The sequence below is a fragment of the Mustela putorius genome, unplaced genomic scaffold (assembly GCF_011764305.1).
Source record: "Mustela putorius furo isolate JIRA1106 unplaced genomic scaffold, ASM1176430v1.1 tig00003845_pilon_pilon_pilon, whole genome shotgun sequence".
Classification (NCBI taxonomy): Eukaryota; Metazoa; Chordata; class Mammalia; order Carnivora; family Mustelidae; genus Mustela; species Mustela putorius.
The window spans coordinates 35334900-35349739 of record NW_025421998.1 but is presented as its reverse complement, the minus strand read 5'-3'; the positions used below and the strand labels follow the sequence as shown (position 1 = coordinate 35349739).

At 33.5% G+C, this 14840-nt stretch overlaps 1 protein-coding gene across 5 annotated transcripts in view; it reads left to right on the top strand.

Annotated features, from left to right (window-relative positions):
• The window catches only part of KRIT1 (KRIT1 ankyrin repeat containing), a 36198-nt gene that overhangs the window by 2886 nt on the left and 18472 nt on the right, over positions 1–14840 (top strand). For 3 of the 5 annotated variants that reach the window (XR_006601315.1, XM_004776443.3, XM_004776442.3), the window contains exons 2-10: positions 1412–1451; positions 1680–1809; positions 2707–2866; positions 5582–5674; positions 6825–6954; positions 7935–8178; positions 8402–8517; positions 8748–8891; positions 14337–14493. Coding sequence is in view for 4 of the 5 variants with exons in the window: in XM_004776443.3 (XP_004776500.1) it covers positions 1708–1809; positions 2707–2866; positions 5582–5674; positions 6825–6954; positions 7935–8178; positions 8402–8517; positions 8748–8891; positions 14337–14493 (1146 nt within the window). In the remaining variant the exon portion in view is untranslated. The remainder of the gene's footprint in view (positions 1–1411; positions 1452–1679; positions 1810–2706; positions 2867–5581; positions 5675–6824; positions 6955–7934; positions 8179–8401; positions 8518–8747; positions 8892–14336; positions 14494–14840) is intronic. The other 2 variants (XM_004776444.3, XM_013047836.2) reach the window with 1 other exon arrangement.

Below are 14840 nucleotides of genomic sequence, written 5' to 3'. Positions count from 1 at the left end.
GGGAGCCTGCTTCCTCCTCTTTCTCTGCCTGCTGCTATACCTACTTGTGATCTCTCTGTCAAATAAATAAATAAAATCTTTTTTTAAAAATCTTATAGTATTTAATTTCTATACAATTTACTAGATTTCATTTCTCTACAAAGAATTCCAAAGTGCATAAAATGTGTATAAATTCATTATAGTAAAATGTTATCTACATTCTGATTGAAGTAATCTGATATGGAATAGCCTTATCTATATTTTATATATATATAAAAAATTAAAATTTGAAAAATGACAAGTAATTATAAGAATAATTTAGATCTAAAAATTCTTCTAATAAGGAATGAAATAGGGGCGCCTGGGTGGCTCAATGGGTTAAAGAAAATGGGATCAAGAAAATGTGTCATATAAATATAATGGAATATTATTCACTCTCTAAAAAGAAGGAAATTCTGTTATTGGCAACAACATGGATGACCTGAAGAGCATTATGCTGAGGGTGGAAAAGAGCCAGACAGAGAAGGACAAATACTGCATTATGGGGGCACCTGGGTGGCTCAGTGGATTAAAGCCTCTGCCTTCGGCTCAGGTCATGATCCCAGGGTCCTGGATCAAGCCCTACATCAGGCTCTCTGCTCAGCACAGAGTCTGCTTCCCTTCCTCTCTCTCTGCCTGCCTCTCTGCCTACTTGTGATCTCTCTCTCTGTGTCAGATAAATAAATAAAATCTTAAAAAAAAAAGTGTACTGTGCAGTACTAAATATTCCAGAGAAATGGTGAGTATTAACAAAGCATTTTGCCAGATTTTTTTTAAATATAAGTTGACCAGCACAGAAATTGATTGCTTTAAATTGTGTTTAGAAAACTAAAGATTACTTGATTTTTCTTTTAGGTGCTTAATAGAAAAATGTTATGTGCTACATATGTTATAGGGTGTATTCACAATACAATGTCTTTTCTTTTTTTTTTTAAGCAAGGTAGGTAGTGCTTGAAATACAAATACTTGTTGGAAGTTCCTCAATGGACACTTAAAATCAGTCTGGGGGGAAGTGTGTGTGTGTGTGTGTGTGAAATACATATTTGGAAGAAAATGCTGGAGTTATCTAGGGAATTGATAATGGAAGTAGAAAAATACTCGCAAGTCCACATTAAAAGATTTTATCCACTGACCACAAGTTTTTGACTATGATAGTCATTGCCAAGGAATATTATAAGGTACACTTTAGCTTATCCAAATGTCAAATATCAAGGTTCTTTCTAAAGATTTTGGAAATAATGTCAATGGCAGCTGCCTATTTCCAGCTTCCACACTATTAACAATATGACATTTACTTGTGTCATGTATGGAAAATAAGTGTAGTATTTAGGTCATTATTTGCTTAGTATTTAGAAGATATTTTATAATCATATCACTTTTTTTTTTTTTTTAGGTCCAAAAGGCAGATTCTTATGCAGTTCAGACATACAAAAGTATGTATCTCCATTAAAATTTTTTTACTTTTCACAGAAAAGTGAAAAAGGACCAAGAGGAAATCTTAAAATTATAAGTTAAGGTTTTGAGTAGTTCAGGATAAAGATAGTCATCTCTGGCTTACCTTTTAGGTAGTATATATATTCCAAGATAGAAAAATAAACATGTTATTTTTAAAATTGTTTTTCAAAGTGATTATGCTAATTATGTATCTTTTAATATTGCAGAGGATTTCTGTGTTTGTTTTGTAAAGCAATGGGAAATCCAGAAAACATAGAAGATGCATATGTTGCTGTTATTCGTCCAAAGAATACTGCCAGTCTCAATTCTCGGGAATACAGAGCCAAGTCATATGAAGTAAGAACAATTTACTGACATTTGATTTGCTACCACTGAATGTCATTTTCATTTACATAAAGTCTTATTATCTCCTCTAAATTCTTGTTGACAACCTAGATCTTGAAAAAATAGAATTGACCCTCCTATATCTCTGCCCATCACGAAGTTCTTTTGTCTGTTGCATGCCTTTTGACCATTTTTCTATTGATTAATAGGTAAATTATTAGACATTAAAAGATAGTCACGTGAGTTCTCCTTATAACATATAGATTCAGTTTTTAGTATGATTTATGAAATGGCTCTCAAAAATTAAAGTTGCAGAAGTCAACTCATTTCAAATTCAATGTAAATATTGTTCTTGGCTATTTCCCTAAAGAACTCCTTTTTATAGTGCATTTAAAAATATCTTTTTACCTTTAATTAAAGTTCTAGACAATTAAGTTACTTCTCTGTAGTCCCGAATTGTATTAATTATATTAAAAAATGTGATTGAAGCCAAAAAACCCCCCAAAACCCTAAAACAAAATTATCTTATCTATAACAGATTCCAAGCATCATAGAATACTGCTAATCTAACCTACCTCCAACTAATTTCTCTAGCACTTTGCTCAAATTGCTTTTTTAAGGTTAGTTACCTGAAACCTATTAAAAGATACCACAGAGGCTCTCAGGATGCTACTGCTTCTGCAGTGCTCTGGGTTAACTAGTTCTCAATCCTAGCTGCACTGTGGAATCATCTGAGAACTTGAAAACTTCCAGTACCAGGGCCCCACTCACTAGACATTGCTATTGTCTCAAAAGCTTCCCAGGATATTCTAATATGAAGCTGGGGTTAAGAAAGACTGCTGACTTACTGTATTCTAGGGCAAGTAAACTTGATTTTAAGCTTTGTCTCTTTAATTTTTCTCATCTAAGATTTTATTGCATGAAGTTCCCATTGAAGGACAGAAAAAAAAGAGAAAGAAAGTTTTGTTGGAAACTAAACTTCAGGGCAACAGTGAAATAACACAAGGCATACTGGATTATGTAGTAGAAACCACCAAACCAATTTCTCCTGCAAACCAGGGTATTAGAGGTAGGAAACTTTTTTCTTTTTTCTTTTTTTTTTAAATATAGTTTGCTTTCAATGCTTGTAGAGAAAGATATTTTTAAACATGTGTTAAGATCATTTTTTTCTGGGTTGCCTAGCTGGCTCATTTGTTAGTGTGTGACTTTTAATCTTGGAGTCATGAGTTCAAGCCCCATGTTGGGTGTAAGGATTACTTAAGAATAAAGTCTTTTTTTAAAAAAAAGGTGTGGAGATCAATTTCTTTTTATGTACCTTTCCATTTAAAAAAAAAACTTGAGGGGTGTCTGGGTGGCTCAGTCAGTTAAGCATCCACCTCTTAGTTTAAGCTCTGGGCATGATCTTGGGCTTGTGTGATCCAACTGCCTCCCGCTCCGCACATAGCAAGGAGTCTACTTGAGATTCTCTGCCTCTCTCTCCCCTCCACACCCTCCTTTCACAGGCATGCATTTTCTCTCCCTCACTCTCAAATAAAATCTTCAAAAAAATTTTTTAAAGAATCAGAAAGCTTTTTTTAAGTTATAACAATGCCCTTCAAGAAATACCTTGACTATAAGGCTCCTGGGTGGCTCAGTCAGTTAAATGTCTGCCTTCAGCTTGGGTCATGATCCTGGATCCTGGGATCCAGTCCCTGCTGAGCAGGGAGCCTGCTTCCTCATTCTGTGCTGCCTGTACTCCCCACCCCAGCTCATTCTTTCTCTCTCTCAATAAAGTCTTATATAAAAAAAAAAACTTGACTATAATATTTAAGTTGAAAATAGTTAAATAAGTTGCAGTGTTAATGATTTGTTCAGTAGGAACAGGAAACCAAAGAGTGGCTTGAAAACAAAGAAAATACAGATCACTTTTGCTAGAAGTATAGTTCTCTAGTTAAGTATCCCTGAACTACTATTTTTAGTTTTCTACTTCAGGACAGAGGAAACTAAAAACCTTGCATCATACTAAATGAAAGTTAAGCCTCTGCCTTTGGCTCAGGCCATAATCGCAGGGTCCTGGGATCGAGCCCTGCATCGGGCTCTCTGCTCAGCAGGGAGCCTACTTCCCTCTCTCTCTCTTTCTGCCTGCCTCTCTGCCTACTTGTGATATCTGTCTGTCAAATAAATAAATAAAATCTTTAAAAAAAAAAAAGATTCATGGATTAGAATCCTGTAAGTTGTCAGGTGATAGAGGTTTCTTCCTATTTGGTCACAGGAAGAAGAGCTTTTTCAAAGAGCCAAACTGAATTACTGAAGTATTAAACTTGAAAGGTTCAGTCACCATTTAAAATATTAGGTAATATATAGCCTAGGAAACTGTTTAGAAATTAATGATAATTTTCTCAGGCTGTAGCCTCACAAAACGTGAGAGAAAACTTAAAAGTTAGAGAAATGTAAACTATATCCAAGATTTAGGCATTATTATTAAGAAGCTAAAGCTAATTTCAGTCAAATGGCTATTAAAAACCGTTGTTGATGAGGTAAGGCATACTTTAGTTTATTCAGTGTTGTTGTTTTTTTCCTATTAATCTTTGTAGAGTTTGTCTCATTCATGTTTTTGTTGCAGAGATAGGGCTGAATCTTGTGATTTGAATTACTATTTTGGGTATTTGTTCTGTAGAGATAGCTGAACTATAAGCCTCTGATTCATAATTTTTGGAGCTATCATTCATCATTTTTTACCTTTCCAATAGGTAACCTTCCCAATAGGGCCTGAATTATTGGGGCTCTAAGCATTATAACTCAAGATTATAATAAGTTATTGCATAAATGTACAGATCCTTGATACATATTCTGAGTCCTGCAAAGAGAATCTTCTTTTCCTAATTATCAGATTGACTTTTTAATAAGATAAAATTGTCTAGAAATTGAGCTTAGCTTAAAAAAAAAAAAAAAAAGAACTATCCTTATGGGTGACCCAAAGGCTCTTTTTGGATGCCACAAATTTGTCAGTCTTTTCTACCTCGGTCTTGGTGTTCTCTGATAAATTTTCATTTAGACTTCTTTTACTATTAATAAATTGTTACAGTTATCAGGATATTTCCTGAGATCACATTCCTGAGACCTATATCCAAGTCACATATTTGAGCTAAGATAGACAAGTCATAATTTGCTATGAATTAGCCAACCTCTGTCACTTGGTCCATTTACCCAGATGGGGGATGAAAGTGGTGTCAATGTTAACAAAGATGTCCTCTGGCCCAGAGAAAGGAGTAGTACTCTTAGAAAATTTCCTGGCAGCTTTTTTTTTTTTTTTTTAAGATTTTATTTATTTACTTGACAGAGAGAAAACAAGTAGGCAGACAGGCAGGCAGAGAGGGGGGAAGCTCCTGGGATCCAGGAGCCTGAGACCATGACCCAAGCCAAAGGCAGAGGCTTAACCCACTGAGCCACCCAGGCACCCTATTTGAACTCCTCTTAATACTGCCTTTTAAAAAAAATTCTAGTTCTCAAAAAAGAAAAAGGGACAAACCAAAATTAGCTCTTAACCAGAAAACAAACCAATGGTTACTACTGAGGGGTTGGGTTGGAAGATGGGGGAAATAGTGAAGGAGATTAAGAGTATACTTATCTTAATGAGCCCCGAGTAATATATGGATTTGTTGAATTGCTATATTGTAAGCCTGGAACTAATATAACACTGTTAGCTGCACTGGAATTAAAATAATTTTTTTTCTAATTCTCAAGGAAATTTATAAAATTTAAAAGCCCATTATTTTTATTTTCACTGATTTTTAAAAATGGTTAGGAAAGCGAGTGGTACTAATGAAGACATTTCCTCTGGATGGGGAGAAGACGGGGAGAGAAGCAGCATTATTTATTGTTCCATCAGTTGTCAAAGGTAAAGTATAAGTTTTATCAATCTTTATGTACTTTAGATGCTAAATAAAAGGAATTTTATTAATTTTATTAAATTTATTAATGAGGAATTAAGTAACTTGCATTCATGGTTATTATTACACTGTTTTAAAATACCTATTTTTCAGCTAGTAGTTAAGATGAGAAAATTTATTACTTAAAAAAGTATTTTGATTTCAAAGTAATATTCAGCCTTCTGGACTAAACAGTAATGTTTTTGTTTCTGGTTTTAAAAGCAGAATAAAGAAGTAAGGCGGGAAGCCATAATTGAAATTAAAAATTTTCAGATTATAATAAGGGATTTTTCAAAGGATATGACTAGAAACATATTTCAGTATTTTGGAACATTAACAGACTGTGATCAGGACCTATCTGGGATTTGGCACAAGAAGGTGTTAATAATAATTCTAAAATACTCTGCCTAACAACATTGGTAATATTTAAAGAGTTTAGATTTAATGTAAAAATTTAATTTGAGTCTTTGACATCCTGAAATAATTGAAAAACACTAAATTTCAGTGTAGACCTTTCAGCCTACTAAATTTGTGCCTTTGGGCAAATGACCTCTTCTAAGCCTCAGCCTCTATTTGTAAGATAGGTATCTTCTTCTATTAAGTTCATTGTGCTAGAAGCATTCAATGAGGTATTAGATTTGAAAATCACTTTGGAAACTTTAGAGTACTGGCCTCCTATGAGGCAGTAATAATTCTGATGATAAATTAATGACCCAGTGTGGATATGCCATTATCCTGCTGCTCACACACTACTTATGTGTATTTTATTAGCCAACTCTAGCATTCCAGATATATATATTTTTTCCAGCTATACTTAGGCTGAAAAGTACACTATTTTAAACAGTGTTGGAAATCTTATTAATCAGAGTTTTACAATATTGTTGTAGAAGAAAAAGAGGAAACAATTTCTGCAACCTTGCAAGAAGAATATACATCTCCTAATTCCGAATGGATAGGGTCACAGAACTAGTCATCAGTTTAATCAAGGTCTTCTATATCCAAATATAAAACAACTCATGTTACATTGAACTACTTTTTAAAACATACTATATAATTTTAAATGAAAAACATGCGGTTGTAAACCTTTTATATGATGGCATTATTCATTTTCTCTTTCAGATAATACTAAATATACGTATACTCCAGGATGCCCAATTTTTTACTGCTTACAAGATATTATGCGAGTCTGTAGTGAATCCAGTACTCATTTTGCTACACTTACAGCAAGGATGTTAATAGCCTTGGATAAGTAAGAAATGCCACTAAAAATATTTTTTTAAATAAGTCAAATACATAGTAGAAATTAGCTCTGAAAAGAACAGAAGAAAATAATAAAATTAGTAATACATGTATGTAACATAATGTAAAGTTTTTGAAGTACAAGATAAAAATGAAAAGCCCCAAAGACAAGATTGTCCTGGTTTGCCTGCACCAGCTAATCTTCTTTCAAAAATGACAAAGACTGCCCTGGATTAAGAATTAAGATTCCTTGTTATACAACTAGATTTAGTTTTTTTTTTTTTTTTTTTTTTTTTAATTTGCAAGTTGAGTTACCATTGCCTTTATTTCTCCTTCTACTTTGCACTAGTTTCCTTATGTCCATCTGTCCGCTACTTTTTCAATAGAACTAATTATGTCTTTAAAAATAGTTAATCTTATGAAACAAACTGAGGGTTGCTGGAGGGGAAGAGGGTCAGGGGATGAGGTAACTGAGTGATGGACATTGGGGTGTGTTTGTGTTGTGGTGACCTGTACTCCTGAAACAAATAATACATTATATGTTAATTTAAAAAATAGTTAGATAAGCGAATGACTAAAGTTCTCTTTCTGTTTTCCCTGATGGTGGGTCAAATGGCTCCTCACGTTGTTCTGATAGATTTAGTATTGAGTTACTCTTAGCAGGTACAGGTTGTTTAGACTATCATGCCTTTGTCCTTCTGAAACTACAGAGCTAATGTCACCTCCATCTCAATGGTTCTAATTTTAAAAGTACTTCATATTTTTTGAAAGGTGTTTTTATTATGATGGTATATGCATTTTTTAAAAGTTTGCTGTGTCTATTAACCAAACTTTTATTATTAGTAAATGAAGTATTTAATGAACACTAGTTAAAAGTTTAAAAATCTGAATGTAATATTAGAATGTATCATCTCAGAATTTGATGGTCTACTTTTTCATCTTCATTTTTGAACAGATACTTCTGTGACCTCTTCTTTCTTATTTTGCCAGGTGGTTAGATGAACGTCATGCACAATCTCACTTTATTCCAGCTTTATTCCGACCTTCTCCTCTTGAGCGGATAAAAACTAATGTTATAAACCCTGCATATGCTACTGAATCAGGTCAGACAGAAAACTCACTACATATGGGCTACAGTGCACTAGAAATAAAGAGTAAAATGTTAGCCCTAGAGAAAGCAGATACTTGTATTTACAACCCTTTGTTTGGATCAGACCTTCAATATACAAACCGGGTAAGAGCTGAATGAATTTTGCTCTGATTTCAAAAGACATTTTATCTGAACTATAATTTTTTTCTAAAGTAAATATACCTATTACCAATTGTAAATGTTAAGATGACATCTAGTTAGTTGTGTTTATTTAGTTGTATTTAGTTGTATTTATATCTATTGAAGTCAAGTATATAAAGCTCTTTAAGGAGTTTTTGTTTTTGTTTTTTCTATTTTCCCTTTTTAGGTAGATAAAGTGGTAATAAATCCATACTTTGGTCTAGGAGCTCCAGACTACTCAAAAATCCAAATTCCCAAACAGGAAAAATGGCAGAGAAGCATGAGCAGTGTCACAGAAGACAAGTACTGTTTTGGTTTTACTCCACATTGCTTTTCTAAAACTTACATTATAATGTTAAAATATTTTTTTAAATGATGTATGTAACTAGTATGCAATATAACCATTGCATAAAAGATTTAGTTTGCAGCTACTATGTGATATATGGCTCTCATTGATATGTCCTGTTTATTTTGAAACAATTTGAATTTCAAAAGTGTTTTTAAAAAAAAATTTATCTATTTTTAATGATTAGGGAACGACAGTGGGTAGATGACTTTCCTCTCCATCGAAGTGCCTGTGAAGGAGATTCAGAATTACTAAACCGTCTTCTCAATGAAAGATTTTCTGTCAATCAATTAGATAGTGACCACTGGGCGCCCATTCATTATGCATGCTGGTAAATGGATTACTTTTTTCTCTTGGAAGGAATGAATCCTTAGTTGTAAATGTTAATGCTTCTTTTCAGAACTGTCGTCATTCCAGCCACTTTTTCTCTACCACATTTTGCCTTACGGGCTTTCTATTTAGGTCTTTGATTACTGTTTATATGTACCACTATTCAGAATTACAAGGTCTGCCCCATGGGAAAAGTATCATTGGTGTTCGAGGCATTACCAAATCATCTGTATAATAACTAATGACTAGCAAGTGTCATTATATAGCACTAGGTCCCTATTCACATTTTGTATTGGAGTTATATTAAGTTTGTTTACCCTTACTATAAAATTTACATGAGGTTAACTACTTATGATTTGCCATTGATCATGCTGGAAAAGTATCCATTTAGTTCTTTGGGAAGCTGTGGGATCACGAAACTCCCAAAAGCCTTCATTAGAATGAATGCCATTCTTCATTATTATTATTTTTTTAAGATGAGAAGGATTAGCTCACAGGATTGCAGGATTAGGGTTAGGTGTTTCCACTACTTGCGTATTGTACCTCTTGCTTTCCTATTCCTCCCATGTGATAGTAATTCTTCCCTCAGCTGAGCTGAGTTCTTATATTTGTGTTTATAGCAGTAGTTAACTGTCAGCTCTGGTTTATCCTCCAGAAGGAATGTAATGAAGTTATTTACCATTATTTGTTATGCAAAAGTTGCTTTTGACTTCTTATTTAAAGGGATTCTCCTTAGCTAGTTTAAGAAGTGCTTACATTATTCACTGCTTGTTAAATGTCTGCTACTTCTTAGCTGAGCAACATTTAGCAAGATACTTCACTTCTCTATATCTGTTTATTTATCTATATGTAAAGGCATTAATTAGATCATTGCTAGAGTTCTTTCCAGCTCAAAATTCTTTTAATTTCACGGATTCCAAAATCTGTGATCCTGTAGCTAAATATAATTGCTTTTAATATCCATCTTTTCTCCCTTAAAAATACGCTGTTTCCCTAAAAATATGCTCCTTTATTCAAGAAATATCTGCTCCTTTATTCTGTGTGTTCTTAATTGTTTTCCCATTACATGGAATTTTCTACTCATATTTGGAGTTACCCTAAATCTTTTTAAACTGAACTTTTAGTTGTTTCTTCAGATTACCAGTAAATATTGGCAGCAGCAGTACTGAAAGAAATCACATGCCTTATTTGGAATTGGTTAAAAAAAAAAAAAAGTACACTATGAAATCAGGAAGACAGAGGCAGAGAATTTTAGTTGAGGCATCCCGAATTTATATTTGGTTAATATTTCCCTTTTTTTGTGGCATTGGTTATTTTCTTTTCTAATAAAAGAATTGTAATATTTATATTTTAAGAATGGTAGCATTTTTAAGTACATATTACATAAAAACAGAAGTATAATTAACGTTCTTTGAAATATCCTTAGGTTTCTACCCTAATAACTCTCATTTCCTAAAATTATGACTTTTGGCAAGTTATTTAAAATCTCTAAGGACCTTTGTCTTCATCTATGAGGTGGACTTAATAATAGTACATTTGTTAAGATTAAAGGAGAAAATGTAAGTAAATGCTTTGAGGATACCTAGCACATAATAAGCACTCAGTAGATGTTGGCTGTTATTATTAAAGTACTGTAGAAATTTAAAGATTTTGATGCCTAAATATGAAACTCATAATCCATAGTATTTTTAATTAGAAAATCTTACTACTACAGTATACCAAGGAAAAGAGTTTTATCCTTTGATAAAATTAATTTTGTCAGTTGGAAATTAAGTTTAATGTACCAGGAGTAATATAGGTCACTTGCAATACTTTTAATCAAATGGATCATTTGATTAATGTGAATTTGAATGAAGACTGATTTAACCAATTACTAAGAACTTAAATTACTTTATCTTGAAAATGTATTTTATTCACTAATTGGTATAAGGATCAAGGAGGGGAATATTAGGCCATCTCATTAAGAGACTGAGATTTGGAGACTATCTTTATAAGCTTAGAGAAGATGTTTTATCCTTCTTGGTCTGTTTTCTCATCTTTAAATTGAGGGTTTTTATTAAATTGGTGGTTCTCCAACTTTTTGGTGTCAGGTCTGCCTTTTACTCTTAAAAGTTATAGGAGCCCAAAGGTTTTTTTTATGTAAATTATATTAACATATTAGAAGTTATACCCCCAAAATAGTTTAAGTATTAATTCATTTAACACAATAATAACAAAACAATAAACATTAACATAAGTAACAATTTTATGAAAAATACCATATTTTCTAAAATTTAAAAAATTAAGAATAGTATTGTTTTACATTCTTGGCAAATCTCTTTATTCTCTAGCTTAATAGAAGATAGCTGGATTCTCACATCTGATTTTGCCTTTAATTTGTTGCAAAATTATATGGCAAATTGCTTCTAGACTACCCCACTGTACACTTAGGATCAAAAAAGAGTTTAAAGGATAAATAACATCTTAATATTACTAGGAAAATATGTTTGATCTACAGGTACCCTGAAAAGATTTCAGGGATTCTCAGGGCTTCCTAGATCACTCTTTGAGGACCACCCCTAAGATAGCTGCAAGCTTTTAAAATTCTCATATTGGTGGCCACGTACCTGAAAACTCTTTACTGGGATCACCATTTTCCAAAACTATTTAAGTTGGCTTTCTCCCCATATGAGCAACTTAATCAGCCACTCAGTAAATGTTTCACTGACATCACATATTCTTTGACCTTTCTCAAATCAGTGTCTTCTCTGATCTTTTTTTAGGCTTCATGTTTTTGCTAGAGAGTACTTTAGGGCTATGATGATTTGACTCCCTTCAAATTATCCCATCTTCACTGTAGCTTAGCTGTCTAACTTCTTTGTCTCATTCATCCTGTCAGCCTTTTAGTTCTCTCATATAAGCTATTCTGAACCTTTCTACTCTTAAGCACTTAAACTCCCACTACTTCCTTTCTGTATTCTTATCAGATAGTTTTACCTCCTATTTTCAAAGAAAACTGATGCCATCGGAAATGTCCTTCTTATCTGTTGTTTTTGTTCTCATCTCTCCTGTATCATGGGATATGCAAGTAAAAATCCTCGTTTACCATAAATTCACTCTCCCCTTCTCTGCACTTTTTCTCTTGCCTTCCAACGTACATGGTTCTCTTCCTCTTGAAAAGAATATTAATTTGACCCTGCTGCCTTTTCTGGCCACTATCCTGTTTCTTTCCTTCCTTTCACAGCCAGACTTCAAAGGTGAGTGGGCCACACTCACTGTTGTCTCTTTTTCACTCTTCATTAAACTTCTTAAACTTTTCTGAGTTTTTAATCTCTTTCCCCGCTCTACAGCATTAATACTGTTGACCACCCCTTCATTCTAAGAACAAATTGGAGTTGAAGGGGCATAATGGAGCTGTAATGAAGGTCAGTACAAATGCAAGATATTACTGTTAAATTATCATTATTATTGAAATACTGGCTTCCATCCTGTGACTTAACGCATGTGTAATGGTATGGAAACTGCTATACTAAGATTGAAAAACCTGGATTCTAACACTGGTTAGTAACCATGGGACCTTCAGCAAATTGCTTACCTGGTTCAAGCTTCATTTTCCTTAACTGTGATATAAAAATACTTCTGCATGCCATATAAAGGTTATTTTGAAGATTATATCAAGTAATTATATAAGAAAGAACCATGAAAACAAAATGTACATTTATATTTTATTACTTGAATTGCTTAGAAGTGCCTTTTCCTGTCCTGAAAGATTGTTTTTCAAGATGGCATTTCATTGTTCTAAGATACTAATTTTTCATTTTTCAAATTATCCCAGCCTTTTTTTTTTTTAAGATTTTATTTATTTATTTGACAGAGAGATGGGGGTTAGAGCATAAGCAGGGGGAATGGCAGGCAGAGGAAGAAGCAGGCTCCCTGCTGAGCAGGGAGCCCAGTGCAGGACTCAGTCTCAGCCAGCAGGCCAATGCTTAACAGACTGAGCCACCCAGGTACCCTAAAATCTCCCAGCCTTTTCAGTTAGATTAATTTGCTTTTCCTCGGGTAGATAATCCAAGCCTTTGCCTTCCTCCTGAATACTAAGCCTGTATTTTCAAATGCCTACTGAATAGTTTAGTCACTCTCTTGTTGTCTATAAGGCAGTTTAGAGAATGCAGAGATGGTGTACCTACCCTCAAGGAATTCCCAGGCTATTAGAGAAGAGATGTATATAAATAAGGGTGAAAGTAGATAAGTCCTATAAAAAAAGCAAAAAAGTGCTACATGTAGTGGAACTATAGAAGTACATTTTAAAACTGTTTCAGAGAAGTAACAGGATTTAACCTAGACAAAATGAGGTAGGGAGAAAAGGACATCTCAGGAATAGCAAAGAATGTGAGCAAAATGTCAAATGAATAGGAAAGGGTAGCATACAAGTGGCAGTTTCAGGGTATAAGAAGGGTATGTAGAAGGGAAGAAAGGAAAGTTGCTGGCAAACCAGATCACTTCTAAAGATGTGTTATTTTCATCTCAGATGTACCATATCTGAAAGCAAATTTCCTTTCCCTTTTCTCCCCTCTTACCTATTTATTTACAGACACTGAATTACTTTTCCACCCTTGCTTCAGATTGCAGCCTTATATAAATCTTTGGCTTTGACAAAATGGTGGACTCAACTATGTCCAACAGATGCTTTGTACTCTTCTGGGCCCTTGCTTTGCTTACTTCTCCCCCACCACACACACACACACCTAAAATATTTTTGCCTCTCTTCAACATCTCTTTGGTTCCTTCCTACTTAAAATACACTTCAAGTTGTTCTATCAAAATATTTCAGGGAGTCTTAGACTAAAGTCCTATCTTTTCTGATGTTTTTTAAAGCGTTAGTTATATACTATCTTGACTTGACAAATATATAGCCCCTATTATGTTAATTGTTATCCTAAACTGTTACTTCAATTTTAAAGCATAATGTAACTTATCCCATGTTTTTATTTTACCTCTCTTATTACTTTATAAGCCTTTACTAGAGCAGAGACCATGTATCTTACACATCTTTATGTCTCCCACACTGCCCAACACAGCAGGTACATATCCAATTCTATCCTTGGGCCTTTTGCAAATCACAGTCAGGCCTAAGTAAAAGCCTTATGAAGTTTCTGATTCTGAACCAATTTTGACTAAACATTTTATTTCCTTAATTTATAATTTTTGTACTTTGCATGGGGTTGTTCTTTGTCATCTGCTCTGTCTTGTGTTTGAGGTTATATTTCCTCTCACTTAATCAGGAACAGAAACAGTTGAACTGAACCAAAAGAATTCATAAGAAATCCCTGGGCACTGAAAACATTTATGTCAGTGTCTTACTAAAATAAAAAAAAAATCTTAGATTTCTTTGAGATATCATCTAAAATTTGAATTTTTAAAGCATTTCATATGATTTGGGGGGCTAAGTTTCTTCTTTTTTTTATAGGTATGGAAAAGTTGAGGCCACTCGCATTTTGTTAGAAAAAGGAAAGTGCAATCCAAATCTTTTAAATGGACAGCTCAGTTCTCCTCTTCATTTTGCTGCTGGAGGAGGACATGCTGAAATAGTACAGATTCTTCTAAACCATCCAGAAGTTGACAGAGTAAGTTATTTTCCAGGATTTTTTTTTTTAATGTTCAAGCAATGAATAACAAGTGATGACATTAAATGTTCAGTTGTATTCTTGAGAAGTCAATTAAAAAATAAATTTTACCATCTGCATAGTATAAGTAACACTTATATGTAAACTTTGCTTTTACACTTGTTTATTGTGATAAAATGTACCTCACATAAAATTTACCATTTTAACCATTTTTAGATATACAGTTCAGTTGCATTAAATACATTCACATTGCTGTACAGTCATCACCATCATCCATCTCCTGCATATACATAAAATTTAACCTCTTCTTGTGTTATATTGTATTTCCTCAAAAAATATCTTCATGA